The sequence below is a fragment of the Penicillium malachiteum genome (genome assembly GCF_028827825.1).
Source record: "Penicillium malachiteum strain IBT 17515 chromosome Unknown utg000001l:1.0-8184562.0:1.0-8186909.0, whole genome shotgun sequence".
Lineage (NCBI taxonomy): Eukaryota > Fungi > Ascomycota > Eurotiomycetes > Eurotiales > Aspergillaceae > Penicillium > Penicillium malachiteum.
In genome coordinates this window covers 3,293,523-3,308,914 of record NW_026643094.1, presented here as the reverse complement: position 1 = coordinate 3,308,914, position 15,392 = coordinate 3,293,523, and the positions used below count along the sequence as shown (strand labels likewise).

At 46.5% G+C, this 15,392-nt stretch overlaps 5 protein-coding genes across 5 annotated transcripts; 4 read left to right on the top strand and 1 right to left on the bottom strand.

Moving 5' to 3' along the window:
• Positions 1 to 314: 314 nt before the first annotated feature.
• eb1 (microtubule-binding protein BIM1) lies at positions 315 to 1,565 on the top strand (the record flags this gene model as incomplete). Its single annotated transcript, XM_057084683.1, has 6 exons — positions 315 to 328; positions 406 to 477; positions 578 to 612; positions 723 to 800; positions 880 to 1,358; positions 1,503 to 1,565. 6 exons carry the CDS (start codon positions 315 to 317, stop codon positions 1,563 to 1,565), a joined length of 741 nt encoding a protein of 246 aa, XP_056950832.1.
• Positions 1,566 to 2,983: 1,418 nt separating this feature from the next.
• On the top strand, positions 2,984 to 4,591 carry N7483_001245 (uncharacterized protein; the record flags this gene model as incomplete). Its single annotated transcript, XM_057084682.1, has 1 exon — positions 2,984 to 4,591. The coding sequence occupies one exon, from the start codon at positions 2,984 to 2,986 to the stop codon at positions 4,589 to 4,591; it is 1,608 nt and encodes a 535-aa protein (XP_056950831.1).
• A 2,276-nt stretch (positions 4,592 to 6,867) lies between these two features.
• pmcB (putative calcium-translocating P-type ATPase(PMCA-type)) lies at positions 6,868 to 10,975 on the top strand (the record flags this gene model as incomplete). Its single annotated transcript, XM_057084681.1, has 6 exons — positions 6,868 to 6,948; positions 7,037 to 7,957; positions 8,008 to 8,438; positions 8,490 to 8,632; positions 8,696 to 10,133; positions 10,186 to 10,975. The coding sequence occupies 6 exons, from the start codon at positions 6,868 to 6,870 to the stop codon at positions 10,973 to 10,975; spliced, it is 3,804 nt and encodes a 1,267-aa protein (XP_056950830.1).
• A 1,177-nt stretch (positions 10,976 to 12,152) lies between these two features.
• On the top strand, positions 12,153 to 13,502 carry N7483_001243 (SH3 domain-containing protein; the record flags this gene model as incomplete). Its single annotated transcript, XM_057084680.1, has 3 exons — positions 12,153 to 12,219; positions 12,304 to 12,398; positions 12,480 to 13,502. The coding sequence occupies 3 exons, from the start codon at positions 12,153 to 12,155 to the stop codon at positions 13,500 to 13,502; spliced, it is 1,185 nt and encodes a 394-aa protein (XP_056950829.1).
• Positions 13,503 to 14,117: 615 nt separating this feature from the next.
• On the bottom strand, positions 14,118 to 15,235 carry N7483_001242 (uncharacterized protein; the record flags this gene model as incomplete). Its single annotated transcript, XM_057084679.1, has 2 exons — positions 14,118 to 14,854; positions 14,944 to 15,235. 2 exons carry the CDS (start codon positions 15,233 to 15,235, stop codon positions 14,118 to 14,120), a joined length of 1,029 nt encoding a protein of 342 aa, XP_056950828.1.
• Between the last annotated feature and the right edge of the window lie 157 nt (positions 15,236 to 15,392).

Here is a 15,392-nt window from a genome sequence, read left to right as displayed (position 1 = left end):
ACTTTGATGTGGTTCATTGCTCATGTGTGCACAGTTCATGTCGTTGTGGACTGAAAATTCAGGCATAAGGCTAGGATGACGTAAGACCACTGTGATTGGCTGGAAGAATGACTAGCGCCGTCATGATCCGTGGATTTTGGCATCAAAACAATCCCGTCGTTGTTTTGCATCAACACAGACAGGCAAACCCCGGCAAAGGACTCTTGATCCTGCAGATTGATCTCCCTGATCCGCGCTTTCTTTAGCTTCCCATTTCCCTTTTTCTCTATCCCTTTTAATCTTGCAATTCCAACTACAACTATTATTACCCCACCATGGGTGAATCCAGGTCCGTGTTCCTTCCCCCCTATCGACGATCATCTCCAGTCTGGCATCCATTCAGTGGACTAACTAGTCTCAATATAGACAAGAGCTCCTGGCTTGGTTGAACAACCTCCTCCAGTTGAACATCACCAAGATTGAGCAATGCGGAACCGGGTATGATGGATCGACAACCTCCCCCCTCCTCGACGACACGCGCAGGACGATGGACGATAAGAATACAAGGCTGACGCGTGATGTGAACGGTTTCATATAGTGCTGCACTATGCCAGATCTTTGACTCGATATTCAGTGAGTTGAATCCCAGCCGCAAGATTCATCGACTGGCGGTCAAGCGCGAAGCCCTGAACGGAAGAAAAAAAAAGTTGGCGTATACTAATGCGGGGATTTTTTTTCTCTAGTGGATGTGCCCATGTCCCGGGTCAAGTTCAACGTCAACACTGAATATGCCTACCTGCAAAACTTCAAGGTTCTCCAGAGTACGTGCCTACGACTTCCTCAGCCCGGTCTCAGCCTCATCAACGAATCCCTCTACTAACGTGTCTCATTTTCATCCAGACGTCTTCGGCCGCCACGCTGTAGACAAGCCTATTCCCGTCCAGTCCCTTACCAAATGCCGCATGCAGGATAACTTGGAATTCCTTCAGTGGACCAAGCGTTACTGGGACCAGCACTACCCCGGAGGTGATTACGATGCCGTTAGCCGACGAAAGGCCTCTGGTGGCCCAGCTAGTGCTCCGGCTGCCGCGGGCTCCCGCGCTCCCTCAGCGGGCTCACGACGCGGTGTCACCCCGACCACGGCTGGTGTCCGTCCCCGGGTTGCTACTGCAGGCGGTGCTCCCACTGCAGCTCTGCAGCAGGAGATTGCGACCCAGAAGGAGGCGATTGCGGGATTGGAGAAGGAGCGTGACTTTTACTTTGCGAAGCTTCGTGATATTGAACTGCTGCTTCAAAGTGCCATCGAGGCTGACCCCGAGCTGGAGAAGGAGGAGGATACTTTGGTGACGCGCATTCAGGGCATTCTTTACTCTACTGAGGTACGTTCCAAGTCTGGGCATGATTGCTTACTTCCGGGTATACTTCCATGCTTCCATACTTCCATATTTGCCCCTTTGCCCCGCCTATCACCCCCTCCCCCCTTGATATGAGGCTCTAAGATCTAACATTTTCTTTCTTTGTAGGATGGATTTGAGATCCCTGCTGAGGCTGAGGAGGGTGCGGCCGAAGAGTTGGAGACATTCTAAGCGGTCACTAGCATTGGGCCAATATGGAGAGCAAGCGTCCCATTTTACTAAATACCCCCCCTTCACTGTGGTTCAAGTTGATTCTCTTTTAAGTAGATAGCGGAATGTACCAGTGATTTGAGAATAAGGATTGATAATATTCATAAGTCTTCTTCATGATACGGCGTGGACTGAAGGTTTCACAGTATAAAGCCCTGTAGTAAAGGAGAGTACGGGTTACTCTGTATGAGTGCAGTATATTGCTCCTTGCTTACTTACAGGGATCATGTGATATTAATAAATCACTAATTAAACCTGCGTGGTAGACTAAACTAAATTAGGTATAGTTAAAGTGACAGTGGCTGGCCAGAACCCTCGATAATCTCCACTAACTCTCTCTTCATTGGTTAATGTCTCTTCTGTACCTGCGTCCTTTTTTCGAATCATTTATTCTCCTCACTGCAAGAGACAAATTTTAACAGGTTTCTTTTACTCAAAACAAATAAACAAATGTTTAGGAAAGTCATTGCATAATTTTGACAGTTCTTCAACCATGTTCACAATTGTGCAATCCTAAAATCACAGAGGAAATTGACACAAAGACCACTCGGCCCCGTCGGGTTAGTTCGTCATCCACGCGGGTCGGGACTTAGTGTCGATAGGGGAGAAGTGTTTGGGTCTGGCCGTTCCACTCATTTCGCCTTTTCCCTCTTTTTCTTTCTTTTCCCCCACCCAAGTCATACTCAACAGAGTAGCTGCTTGAGCAGTTCAGGGGATTAAAAAGGCTTGAACAATCAAGCTCAAGTCTTACAAACACCTAGTGCGTCTCTTGTCATCGCGTCTGACCTGTATCACTCCGGGGGAGACGGTGAGACTACTAACTTCGCCTTTTCTGATTTTTGAAGGGAGAAGATATTTTGGAATATTCAATATGGACTAGGACGCGCGGTCTATCCTTCATTTTTTGTATTCATTTTTTGTCCCTACACTCTTTTTTTGATTACGGTACGTGGAGACAGTGAAATATCCATGAATAGGGTTGAATAACCTCATGATATCCATAAACAACACGATGATCACCATGAAAAACATTCAATACTGACAACATAATCACTTCTAGGCTATTCAATGCCATTCACTCATTACTGAAATCTGATCATCGTTGGTGGTAGATTCACTCCCCTCCAGCATCCGCTCATTACTCCTTTCGATCCAATTCTGTTTCTCGTTTTGGCATTTTTGGAATTCTTGGACAATATTGATCCTGAACTTTTGTCAAAACTCACGGGCAAGACCCTACTACTTGATCAATTCGCTCTCTCAAAAAAGAAAGTTATCATTCTATTCGTTCTTGTGCTGGTCGATCCAGCCATAAACCTCTGTGAGGATTTACGAGAAGACATTTGTTTATCCTCTTTCTCTGCACAAATACCAACAAAATGGCTCGCCATGGACATCGCCATTCTAGGGTTGACAGGATGATTAGTGCGAAGCATCATATGGAAGCAATTCAAGATGATGAAGAACTGGGTGAGAACTCAGCGGACATATCGGCACCCAATATCCACACAGTGGGCACAATTCAAAATCCTCTCTCACCACCGGACTCCCTTTCATCTGATGATTTGTGTAGTCCATCATCAAAAATCACTTGTCTGAAGGATCTGACTGATATCACGGAAGATCTACTTGCTAGACGGCAAGCAGAGACTACTTCAGCCTCAGCCGCGCCAGTGCAAACGGTAGTCCAGGTTGTTGATACTGATTCCCAGACTTTATGGCAATCATCGGGAACAGAATTCCCCATGACAGTGTCAAACTCAGCTTTTGGCGAAATCACATTCTCAGGAAGCTCTGTTTCCACCCTGACAAACTCCACTATGGCAACTCCAACGGCTAGTTTGACTTCAACCCCATCCAACAACTCGACTTCCACGCAGTCTACAGCTACCAGCAAACAGCGTATTCCTGCTTCCTCCCCTCGCGTGTTTCCTGTCACTGGCGCGCAAGCTTCTTCGACCCCTCTGATTTCAGTTGCAAGTACAACTACTACATCATCCACCACTAGTTCTCTTCCTCCGAATGACTACTACTATCCTTCATCTACCTCAACTACTTTTACCTTTACTTTTACTGGCGCGCCTACCAGCTCTTCCATCGACTCGTACTGGTCAAGTACTATCCAGTCATCTTCATCATCCACGAATGTGTACGGTGGCGCAGCGCAAACAGGCACCAGTTCTAGCTCTGGAAATGGAGATGGTTCGGGCTCATCCACAAACTCCGGGTCCTCGGGCTCAGGGTCATCCATCAGCCCAACTACATCTAAGATTGTCGGTGGTGTTGTGGGTAGTGTCGCGGGTCTTGCACTTCTTGTTTTCTGTGTACTCTACTTCCTCCGTCGCAAAGGATATCTTCAAAACTTTATGAAGGGTAAGGGCACACAGACCCTTCCGTCGAGTGATATGGGAGCTGCCGGTAGTATGGAGACCGCTGAACGAGACGGACACTCGAATCCTTTCAACGCAGCTTATCTTGCTCCTGCATTCATGAAACGCTGGCGTCAGTCGACGATGACAACCGCAACTGAAAGCACCATCGACTCCGGGTCAAGTGAACGCGGATTTCAGAAGATCTCTGGTCGCAAAATCCCTCCCGTTCTCACTCACGGAGGAGATGGCTACGGCGGTGGATTAGGTGGTGATTCTCCTACTATTCCGGACTGTCTGATTGGCATATCACCTACATCCCCAACCGGAGGACCATTATCATCTCTTACCACCCACGGTCCCCCTCCAACCTCCCCATTCGGCTCTCCGTTAGATGCAACCTACACTCGAGAGGCGGAAGAGACCCTTGCACCGCTACGACCTTCAAGGGTCCATCTCCCGGTGTCCAGTTCAGTTAACTTTGGCATTGCCACCACGGTCACCCCATCCCACCCTATTGCACAGCCACAAAGTGCAATCCCTCTTCCCCGGCCAGATGCGCTGGGCAGGAGTCACCTGGATGGCAGTCGAGGGAGCCGTTTCACGGAGAGTCTGTGATCTGCGATCCGGGATTCTGTTATTGTTACCTTCGGGCTATGGGATACGCGACATGAACAAAAATCAGTCGATAGGACATCGGGGGCTCAGAGTCCCCGTATTCTTCGACCAAGCCGGAAGGCCACGACCTATTGCTAGCGATGTGATTTGAGTTCTGTGATTCTTACTTGTCACTTGACCTCATTTCACTTTCTTCTTACCTTTTTTGATTCTGCCTCCATTTCTCATTGCATTCTTCCTGTCTTTGAATATCTTGTTATTGTTATTATTTTTCACCCCCTACTGTTAATTTACATAGATACCCACTCCTTGATCCTCTTACTATTTTTTTCTAGTTGATAGCTTATTTTCATTTTATGCTCACTCTATTTCCATTTCCTCTCCTCATTTTTCTCTCGCTGCCGGTGCTTCTGAATATTTTGAATGTTAATTTGGTTATGAACCTTGGTTAATACTGCTAATGTGTAGATAGATCCAGGAGAATTGAAAATATGAATTGTCTGACCCAAGTGCCAAAGGTTCAATACATTCAGCACTTGAGTGTCTTGGAATGTGTCCTGCTTGAAATAGGAGCCTAGAAGGGGGCTGTGAAGTATACGAATGTCTCGAAACTGCCTTGAGTCTGATCATCTCTCAAGTATAGCCTCTTGCCACGCTTTAATTAAGTACTGGCATAGCCCTCTTTGGCCACTGCCTATCACCTGAAAATGTGTTTACCTGGGTGTGTGAATGTTTTAAATACTTCTATAGGCATCAAGCCTTGGAATGAGCTGAAGGCAATACATCAGGTACCCGCACCGCCACAAGGTTAATTTGCCATGTGTCTAAGCCACTTATGACATTATACTACTGTGGCGTAGACGTCTTATATCCAATTAGATTGTCTTATTAATTTCTTATCTGCGATGAACATAATGTACTTGTGTACATAACTTGCCCCACACGTGATCCACTCTGATTTTTCACTCATCATCACAAGCTTACACAAAGCTTACGCCTATTGATCTATGTCAGGTTCATGTCAGATTGTATTGACTGGAGCATCCCTGTCCATTGAGGCGCATTTTACGATTATGGACTCATGCAGATCTCGGAGTTAACTTGAGATACCGTGACGGGTTACATCTTAGCAGCACTCTAAAGATCCCCCTTGCAACCACTAAGTGTATTAGCTTGGCTAGTACGGAGTAGATAGTATGCCTTCAATCTTCTCTTACCCCTCCCACGAATCTTTAGTCTCGCTTATTAAATATCTCAAATTGATATCCCGAAACTTGTAGCGGTCAGCCCAGACCAGACCCTCTTCAATCCCAACTTTAACCGCTATGACGCTCTCAACCGTGACTTCATGAAATTGCCGCCTCCTTGCTCCAGATGATCCCAACCTGAAACTCTCCCCAAAAAATGCCAGTATATGTGCCTGTGACTTGATGAATGCCATTTATCTGACGCATAGACTTCGAGCGGGGTCTATCAATCATGTTCGTTCCGTTCCATCATTGGTTTAGGGATTGAGGCGCAGCAACCCAGTCTCTCCACTTCCGTGGAGGCCGGCGCCAACCCAACTCTGTCATGCTGCACTCGTATTGGACCATCATCGGGACTGAATACTTCCACAATATCTGAGTCTGGACGGCCTCGTCAGGCCCGGCGCCACGGGATCGCAAAATGCAGAAGCAAGCTAGAGTTTTGAGAAGTTCCCAGCTCGGCGCCTATCTTCTTCAGCAGAATAGCTTGCATTGTAGATCTACTGTACCCATTTCGTGGGCTGTGTTTGTTGAATGACTTCTGGCAATGAATGATCAAATCGCCCCTTCGCCCCTCGCTCGCACTTAGCTCTTTGTCACTTCAAGTCCTGTTTACGAGATCGCTAGACTGAGGAATCCTTGGACTGCCTAGTGAGAGTCTTAGAGGCTCAGCCTCCCGGGTGATAGGCTTTTTCCTCGTCTCCTCTTTCATACCTCCCGCTTTTCTCTCTTGTTGATAAAAGTTGTGGATCACAAAATCCACTCATTCACCTTGGCATCTGCTTCAAGGTTAACCCTTAGCGAGCTCTCCACGTCCTGTCCATGTTCGGTTCTATCTGTTCTGGGCGGTCTAGGCATAATACTACTACACAGCCACCTTACCAAGCCTGAGAAGATAATCGGAGGTTGGAGGGTATCATAACAGGATCATCAATCCCGGGATTCGAAACGAACTTTTTTTTTTCTCAAACATAACTGAGGAACCGTTTCATTAAACTTGCATAATTGCAGGGCGCCCAGTTACAGACCATGTCTCCTCCAAATGATAACTCGGCACATCAAGGCGCATTCCTGAGCCCAATTGTGGTAACCAGTACATCGGGCAGAGAGGTACGTTTCTCGACCTATTCAAAATCCGAAACCTGTTCGGCGGCAAGCAAGAAACTATACTAACATTTATCTCTTCTCCATGATTCAGCGCTCGCTATCTATCTCATCAGCAACTGCATCTTCATCATGGTCCAGTCCAACAGATCTAAACCATAGCCCATCTTCTTCTCTATCCCCAGATATGGCTTGGAACCTAGACCCAACCCGTTTAGGTGTTCACCATATGTCACATAGACCATCCCAGTCTATCGATGGAGAGACTCTGCGTCCTCGCTCGGATTCCTTTGCTTCAAATACGGATACAGCAGTCCGGTCTCGAGCAAACTCCGATGTCCACTCATCAACCCTCCACTCAACCTTACAATATGATGATGTCCCATTGTCTGAGGCACTATCACCAGATCCTCGTGATAAAGCAGATTTCGATGTCCTCGATAACCGCTTTGCGTTCTCGCCTGGTCAACTGAATAAATTACAAAATCCAAAGTCCCTAGCTGCGTTTCATGCTCTAGGTGGCTTACAAGGCCTTGAACGCGGTTTACGAACTGACCTCCAAGCTGGATTATCTGTTGATGAGGGTCGACTTGCTGGCACTGTTACTTTCCAGCAAGTAACCCCTCCTCTACCTAGACGGCTTTCAACGGCTAAGCCACCGCTTGAAGAGTTAGAGGAATCTAGTACAACACAGCTACCTGTCCCGGTATCTACTGGTGAAGGTACGCAATTTGAAGATCGGTTTCGAGTCTTCGGGCAGAATAAACTACCCGCGAGGAAATCCACAGGGTTCTTGAAACTGTTCTGGATTGCGTATAATGATAAAATTATTATTCTGTTGACTATTGCGGCTATTGTGTCTTTGTCTTTGGGTATCTATGAGACAGTCGATGATGGCACAGGTGTGGAGTGGGTGGAAGGTGTTGCTATCTGTGTGGCTATTTTGATTGTTACAGTTGTCACCGCTGTGAATGACTGGCAAAAGGAACGACAGTTTACTAAGTTGAATAAACGGGTAAATATACTTACAACCTTATGAGTTTCGTCTGCTAACATTTGTGTTAGAATAATGATCGTAAGGTCAAAGTCATTCGCTCGGGCAAGTCTATGATGATATCTGTCTACGATATTACTGTCGGTGATGTCCTTCACCTAGAACCCGGTGACTCCATTCCTGCCGATGGAATTCTAATCTCAGGACATGGTATCAAATGTGATGAATCATCTGCTACTGGCGAGTCAGACCAGATGAAGAAGACAGATGGACATGAAGTCTGGCAGCAGATCATTGAAGGAAGAGCTACTAAGAAGCTTGATCCTTTCATGATCTCTGGAAGTAAGGTTCTTGAGGGTGTTGGCACCTACCTGGTTACCAGTGTTGGCCCATACTCCACCTACGGTCGAATCATGCTCTCTTTACAGACTTCAAATGACCAGACTCCGCTTCAAGTGAAGCTTGGTCGATTGGCTGACTGGATTGGATATTTGGGTTCAGCGTAAGTTTATAAATCCTGTTATGAAGGTCAAGTTTTACTAATGATGTATAGTGCTGCGATAATTCTTTTTCTTATCTTGTTATTCCGCTTCATCGCCGACCTTCCGAACAATACGGGAAACTCTGCTGCAAAGGGCAAGGAATTTGTGGATATTCTAATTGTCGCCGTAACAGTCATTGTGGTCGCTATTCCGGGTAAGTAGTGCTCTCTGAACACGTTCTTCTCAATCTTGAACTCGAGACTAACATCTACTTAAGAGGGTCTTCCACTGGCCGTGACACTTGCTTTGGCATTTGCTACTACTCGAATGGTCAAGGAGAATAACCTCGTGCGTGTTCTTCGAGCCTGTGAGACTATGGGAAATGCCACTGTAATTTGTTCCGATAAAACGGGAACTTTGACGCAAAACAAAATGACAGTGGTTGCTGGCACTTGGAGCTCAACTGAAAAATTCAGCCAACCCACTGAGATCGAAAATGAGACCACTGGTAATAACCCATTGAGTATCTCGGAACTATTTCAGAAGTTCTCCACCTCGATGCGAGATCTCATTATAAAAAGTGTTGCTTTAAACTCTACCGCTTTTGAAGAGGAAAAAGATGGTCAAAAGGAGTTCGTGGGAAGTAAAACCGAAGTTGCCCTTCTCCAAATGGCTCGTGACTATTTAGGTATGGATCTCGCTTCCGAGCGTGGATCTGCGGAAATTGTTCAGTTGATTCCATTTGATTCTGCTCGGAAATGTATGGGTGTGGTTTACCGTCATCCGTCCGTGGGCTACCGTTTACTTGTTAAAGGTGCCTCCGAGTTGATGGTCCACGCTTGTACTACTCAGATCACCGATCTTGACGTGTGCAAGGAATCACTCTACACGGAATTTATTTCCAATGATCAGAGAGAATCTATCTTGGCGGCTATTGATCAATATGCCAAAGGATCACTTCGAACGATTGGAATTGTTTACAAGGATTTTGCATCTTGGCCTCCTACCAAGACTAAGAGACTAGAAGATAATCCCTCTTCTGCGGACTTTGACGATGTATTCCACGATATGACTTGGGTTGGTGTTGTGGGAATTAAAGACCCTCTCCGTCCTGAAGTCCCAGCTGCTATTCGCAAGTGTCATTCCGCTGGAGTCCAAGTCAAGATGGTGACAGGAGACAACGTCGCCACAGCTACAGCCATCGCAATATCCTGTGGTATTAAAACCGAAGATGGTCTTGTTATGGAAGGCCCCAAGTTCCGTCAATTATCCGACGGAGAAATGGATCAGGTCGTTCCCCGTCTTCAAGTCCTGGCACGTTCTTCACCCGAAGATAAGCGTATTCTAGTTGAAAGACTCAAGGCACTCGGTGAAACCGTTGCTGTCACTGGTGATGGTACCAACGATGGACCAGCTCTGCGAACTGCAGATGTTGGATTCTCCATGGGTATTGCCGGGACAGAGGTTGCCAAGGAGGCTAGCTCGATTATTCTTCTAGACGATAACTTCCGGTCCATTGTTACGGCTATTTCCTGGGGACGAGCTGTTAATGATGCTGTGGCGAAGTTCCTGCAATTTCAGATTACGGTCAACATCACTGCTGTGGCCTTGACTTTTGTGTCATCTGTGTATAGCAGCTCAAACACTAGTGTTTTGACTGCGGTTCAGCTTCTCTGGGTTAACCTCATCATGGATACTTTTGCAGCTTTGGCTCTGTGAGTATAATTTTCTTTTTACTATAGGAATATTCTCGCTAATTTGAAACAGTGCCACGGATGCTCCGACAGAGAAGATCTTGGATAGAAAACCAGTCCCGAAGAGCGCCTCTCTCTTTACTCTAACAATGTGGAAAATGATTCTGGGCCAAGCAATCTACCAACTAGCCATTACATTTATGCTCTATTTCGCTGGTGATAAGCTTCTAAGCGCACACCTCGTGACAGACGACCCCGATCACCGCGCAAAGCAACTTTCAACAGTGGTCTTCAACACATTCGTATGGATGCAGATCTTCAACGAATTCAACAACCGTCGCCTGGATAATAAGTTTAATATCTTTGAAGGCATGTTCAAAAACTATTGGTTCCTCGGTATCAACGCCATCATGATCGGTGGACAAATCATGATCGTATACATTGGAGGCGAGGCCTTTGGTGTAACCCGGCTCAGTGGCATTCTCTGGGCAGTTTGTCTGATCTGTGCACTTGGATGCTTACCATGGGCTGTTGTTCTACGTCTTATTCCTGATCGTCATTTTGGAACCGTGTTCCATGCGATTGTTGGAGCCTTCGCTTTTATTTTGAAGCCTTTCGTGAAGCTTTGGAACGTCTTTGTTCGCGGTGTAAAAGTTTACTTCCAGCCTGTTGTCCGATTTACTCAGAGAGCCTTCTCAAAAAGGAATACTGAGTCGGATGAGTCTCCTGAGGTTCCCTTGGATGCTCCGACTACAGACGAGGAAAATGTCCCTACAAAATCCGTTTCTCAGGATATCCCTGAGCGTCCTCGCACCCCGCCGGCGATTGTGGTGCCTCCTATTACAGTTACTATTTCCCCTTGAACAGGGGGTTTTGTAAATGATATACGATACACGATACACGGTGGATGTTTGATATTTAAATGTTTTTGTTGGTTTTTTCTTATGTTGCACATGTGCTATTTTGATAGCGTTCTAGCGACTGTTTTATTATTTTGCTATATGTACATTTTGTATGATACCACAATATATGAACACTCAGCTCTTTAAGTTCGATCCGTCGCTTCAATTCTCTTCAAATTTTGCAAGATGACCTCGGGAGAGTTCGAATCTTTCAAGGTTACAGGCTCGGGGATACCCGAATAGGAAAGAAGACCGCGATCCAACAATCCTGACACTTTTATAGTAACTATAGGTCTGCTATATGCACTTGTGCCCAATTAAATGGCCGGGAAGTGAAATTAGATCAATATTTCGATAGTTCAACTTGTGGACGTGAAATCGTGTCATGCCACCTCCGAGTCGTGATCAAATTTCCCATATCTCTTATCGAATCCTGTGATATACTGGTATATCACTCTCTACCCCAGATGTTCGTAGCTTCACGTGGGTCTAGAATTACCCTTCCCATTACTATGAGACATCGATGTGGTCCGTAATCTCCGGGGAGGCTTTCAACTATGAATGTCTATGGCTCATATTGTCCGAGTCTTGTATAAGAGACCCACTGTCGCACTAGTGACCAGTTCAAGCTTAACTGCATAGATCGAACTCCGTGTACTCCGATATTCTTGAATCCTCCAATATTCTATTGTATAATCTTCCAATGTTACCATCTTTCGAGTATTTCATTCCTCTCTGGGTAATATTAAGACAAATGACGTAAACAAGACATTGTTCGTGTTTGAATGCTATTCTTATCACTCTCAATTGCTTAGCACACCTAATATCTCTGAAGAATCAGATCAGAGACCATGGTTCAAAATCTCATTGGTCTTTTCAAACCAACAGTTGGGTCTATTAATGGTCTATTAATAAAAGGGGGGGGGTTCTATTGACTCGATCAGGCCTCCGGAGTCGATTAATAGCGTATCGCTTCGCCCCCACTCACAGCCCGTCAACAAAGCGGCTGGAAGCGCCAAGCCCAAGTCAAAGGATCGTACTAAATGACTAAAGCTGCGTCACCCCTCTCCTGAGAAACGTGGAGCTTCTATCAAATTATCTTTCCTATCCAGCTGGGTCTGATATTGCACATGAAGCAATGCCGAGTAAAGAGGATATAGCGGGCACGAGGAACCCGACCCATAATCCGAATTCCTCCAACTTCTGTGAGTAAACAAGGACCCAGGAAAACATGTTCATGTTCTTCAGAATCCCGTGAAGGAATCCTGGCGCTAATCAACCGTGTGCAGCCGAGTGCGAAAAAGCAGCCAATATTCTAGATTCCTTCATCAACCCCAAAGTCGACGATGGCGGTATTCCTCGCAAGATTCTAACACGCGCCAAGGTAGGCGATAAACAACACTGTAGAATTATCAGTGTGGTTTTATTATGTTCTTTGACAAAAACTAACAACATACCACCTTAGGCGCTTATTATCTGCAGTTTAACCCGATGGGGATTCATTGGGTCTGGACGTTTCGGCTCAGGTGTTATTGTCCTTCGTCTTCCTAATGGTAACTGGTCCGCACCATCAGCTGTTAGTCTCGCAGGCCTAGGCCTCGGTCCACTTCTCGGCGTCGAGTCCACGGATTTCGTCTTCGTGCTGAGTACCGATGAAGCAGTGGAGAAGTTCATCCAATCTGGCTACATCCATCTAGGACTGAACCTATCACTCGCCCTGGGTTCCGGCCGAAGTACCGAGTCCGGGGGTATCGCAGGATCGAAGGGAATATCAGGATTCTACTCATATTCGAAGACGCGAGGTGTATACGCGGGAATCTCCGCCGAATTCGGACTCGTGCTTGAGCGATCGAGCGCAAATAAGAGGATATATGACCGGAAACTCAAAGCGGCGCATTTGGCTACGGGTCAAGTTCCCGTTCCTCGAGCAGCTGAGCGTCTTATGAGCATTTTGAACTCGGATGGTGTTCGGATTACGTCGATTACGTCCAAGATTGCGGCAGATAACCCTGATGCGAGCGGTTTACAATCTCTAGGTAGAGAGATGCCTCACCCGCATGAACTGGCGGATTTGTCTAATCTGGGTCCGGGACTCTCTGAAAATGATACCTCCGAAGCTCACTGGAGTGGGTTATCTTCACCGGGTCTTACTAAACCTAGACATTTGAATCGGGTCCCCAGAGAACTTCAGGGTGATACATACCCAAGACCTGACTCCGCTGATACGGGTAAACCCGCTGAGCCTTCTCCGGTTTTTGAGCTGGATCCACAACATACTTCTATGATCGCGGCTAGTGAGGATTTCTCGCGTGATGAGTCTATGCGGTCTTCTACGGTCGCTAGCTCACATCATATGTCTCTTCAGTCATCTGTTGGGAATCCGTTAGAACGGGAAGCTTCTTTGTTGACGACACCTGGTATCCCTGAGAGTCCGACCAAGGAAGAGCATCATACTCAAGAGAGTACTGGGCAGGTAGAGACAGCCTAGATGGCTCATACTTGCCCAAGTGATTGACGTTCATGGCTCTCGCCTCGATCGAGTATCATTTTGTTGAACATTTATTTCCTATGTTCTTTTCTTTTGTTCGGAATCTCTTTTTTTGTTCTCTTACGCTTGACATGGTAGATTTATGGCTGGAAAGTTTGATTTTAATCTCTTTCATGATATCCTTCAGTTGCGCGTCTTTTGTCATTGATTTCTTGTACTTTTACCCTACAGAATCTTGTCATGGCTTGACTCAGGCCCAGTTTCCCTACTTTGCCCATTTTGATATTTACAAGTTACGATATACACGTTGAGCTAGTGGTTTTTACTGCACTATGAGTACATATTCTCGATTCTTTTCAACCAGGTGACTCATAATCAATAGCGTTTATACTATTAACTCCTGAAATTTCTATACGGGCAGACGAAGTAGGTTCTCCCACGCCAGTGCAATAAACTACATAAAATTCATTATTCCTAGAAATAATTCGTTGATAAGTGATAACACGCTAGACAAAAACATCAAGTCCAAAAACCCAGCACCAACAAAAAGAATCATCAGGTCTTTAGCACGCCTACTCCTGGAACACCTCGTACACTCATTGTATCATGTGAGAATCATAGTCCCTCCACGGCCTCAATCCACCCAAACAAAGCACCAACAGCCAGCGTCGCAACCGACCAGACAGCACCCCAGAGAGACGCACCCTCGACAGAGACTTCTCTAATGGTACCTGCAACTTGCACAACGGTATTGAGCAATACACCAGCAGCGAGGATCAGAGTCCGAGAAGCGAGAATTCTAGTCTTTGCCGACAACTGGCCCACAGTCCTGCAATATACACTGATGACGATGTATTGACTATCATGATCCGTAGGCTGTGATTCTTCGACAGCCGGGCCTATGTCATGTCCTGTAGAGCTGACGAAAAGAAAGTCGCGCACGGCATAACCAGCAGGGATCAATGTCAAAAAGAGAATCGGAAACCCCGCTGGACCTGCATGCGCGGCGCTAATGTCGGGAATACTCTCGAAGTGCACAACCAGCATGGTGGGAAGCCAGGAGGCATAGCTAGCGTATAGAACAACTGTAAAGATAGAAGTTGCCGCGAGGGTGGTGTAAATGGCTGTGGGGCGGTCTTGCAGGATAGATCGGTTGGCAACTGCGCCCGAGGGAGCGTGCGAAAGATTATGGACGGACGCGGGACTGCGCAGGAAGAAGAATGGGATCACAATTGAAGAGACCGTAATTGTGTAGGATATGAGCGCAGATGTTGGTCTGACATTGTAGAAGAATGTCAAGAGCGAGTAGGTAGGCAGGTGGGTGAGGTAGAGAAACGATAAAACATCCCAGCCTGATGTGATGTTTTTTGTTAGCTTTCCAATTTGCGATTGCAACGCTGAATAATCTTTCGATTCCTCAATAGCAAGGATGTTCACTCACTGTCGAATCCCAGAACCCAAACAAGTCCAACCTCCACAGCTCTCCAGCTCATTAGCCCTGCAACTTCCCACCATTCCTCCAGATGCTTGCTGATCAAACCAAGGTCTCCAACTGTCAGTCCAGAAGTTAGGGTGAATAGCACAGAGCTCAGAGCCAGACTGCTCAGAACCACCAGGAGAAAGCGAGCTGGTGTGGGGATGCGCGCCAGATGTGGAACCACGGGCGCCAGAGCTTCGGTGAAGTCCTGCTTGGGCGATTCGTTGACCGATACTGATTTCTTTCGTGGCGCCATGCTGAGGCTCTGTGATATTTCACACGGGACAGAATAGGGATCAAAGGGTCATCTAGGAGTTAGAGGAAGCTCGAAAGTTCAAGTTGGAAGGAAGAATGATGTTGGCGGTGAGTGGGCGGATGATGTCACTACTAGCAGCTTTTGGTTCTATAAGGTC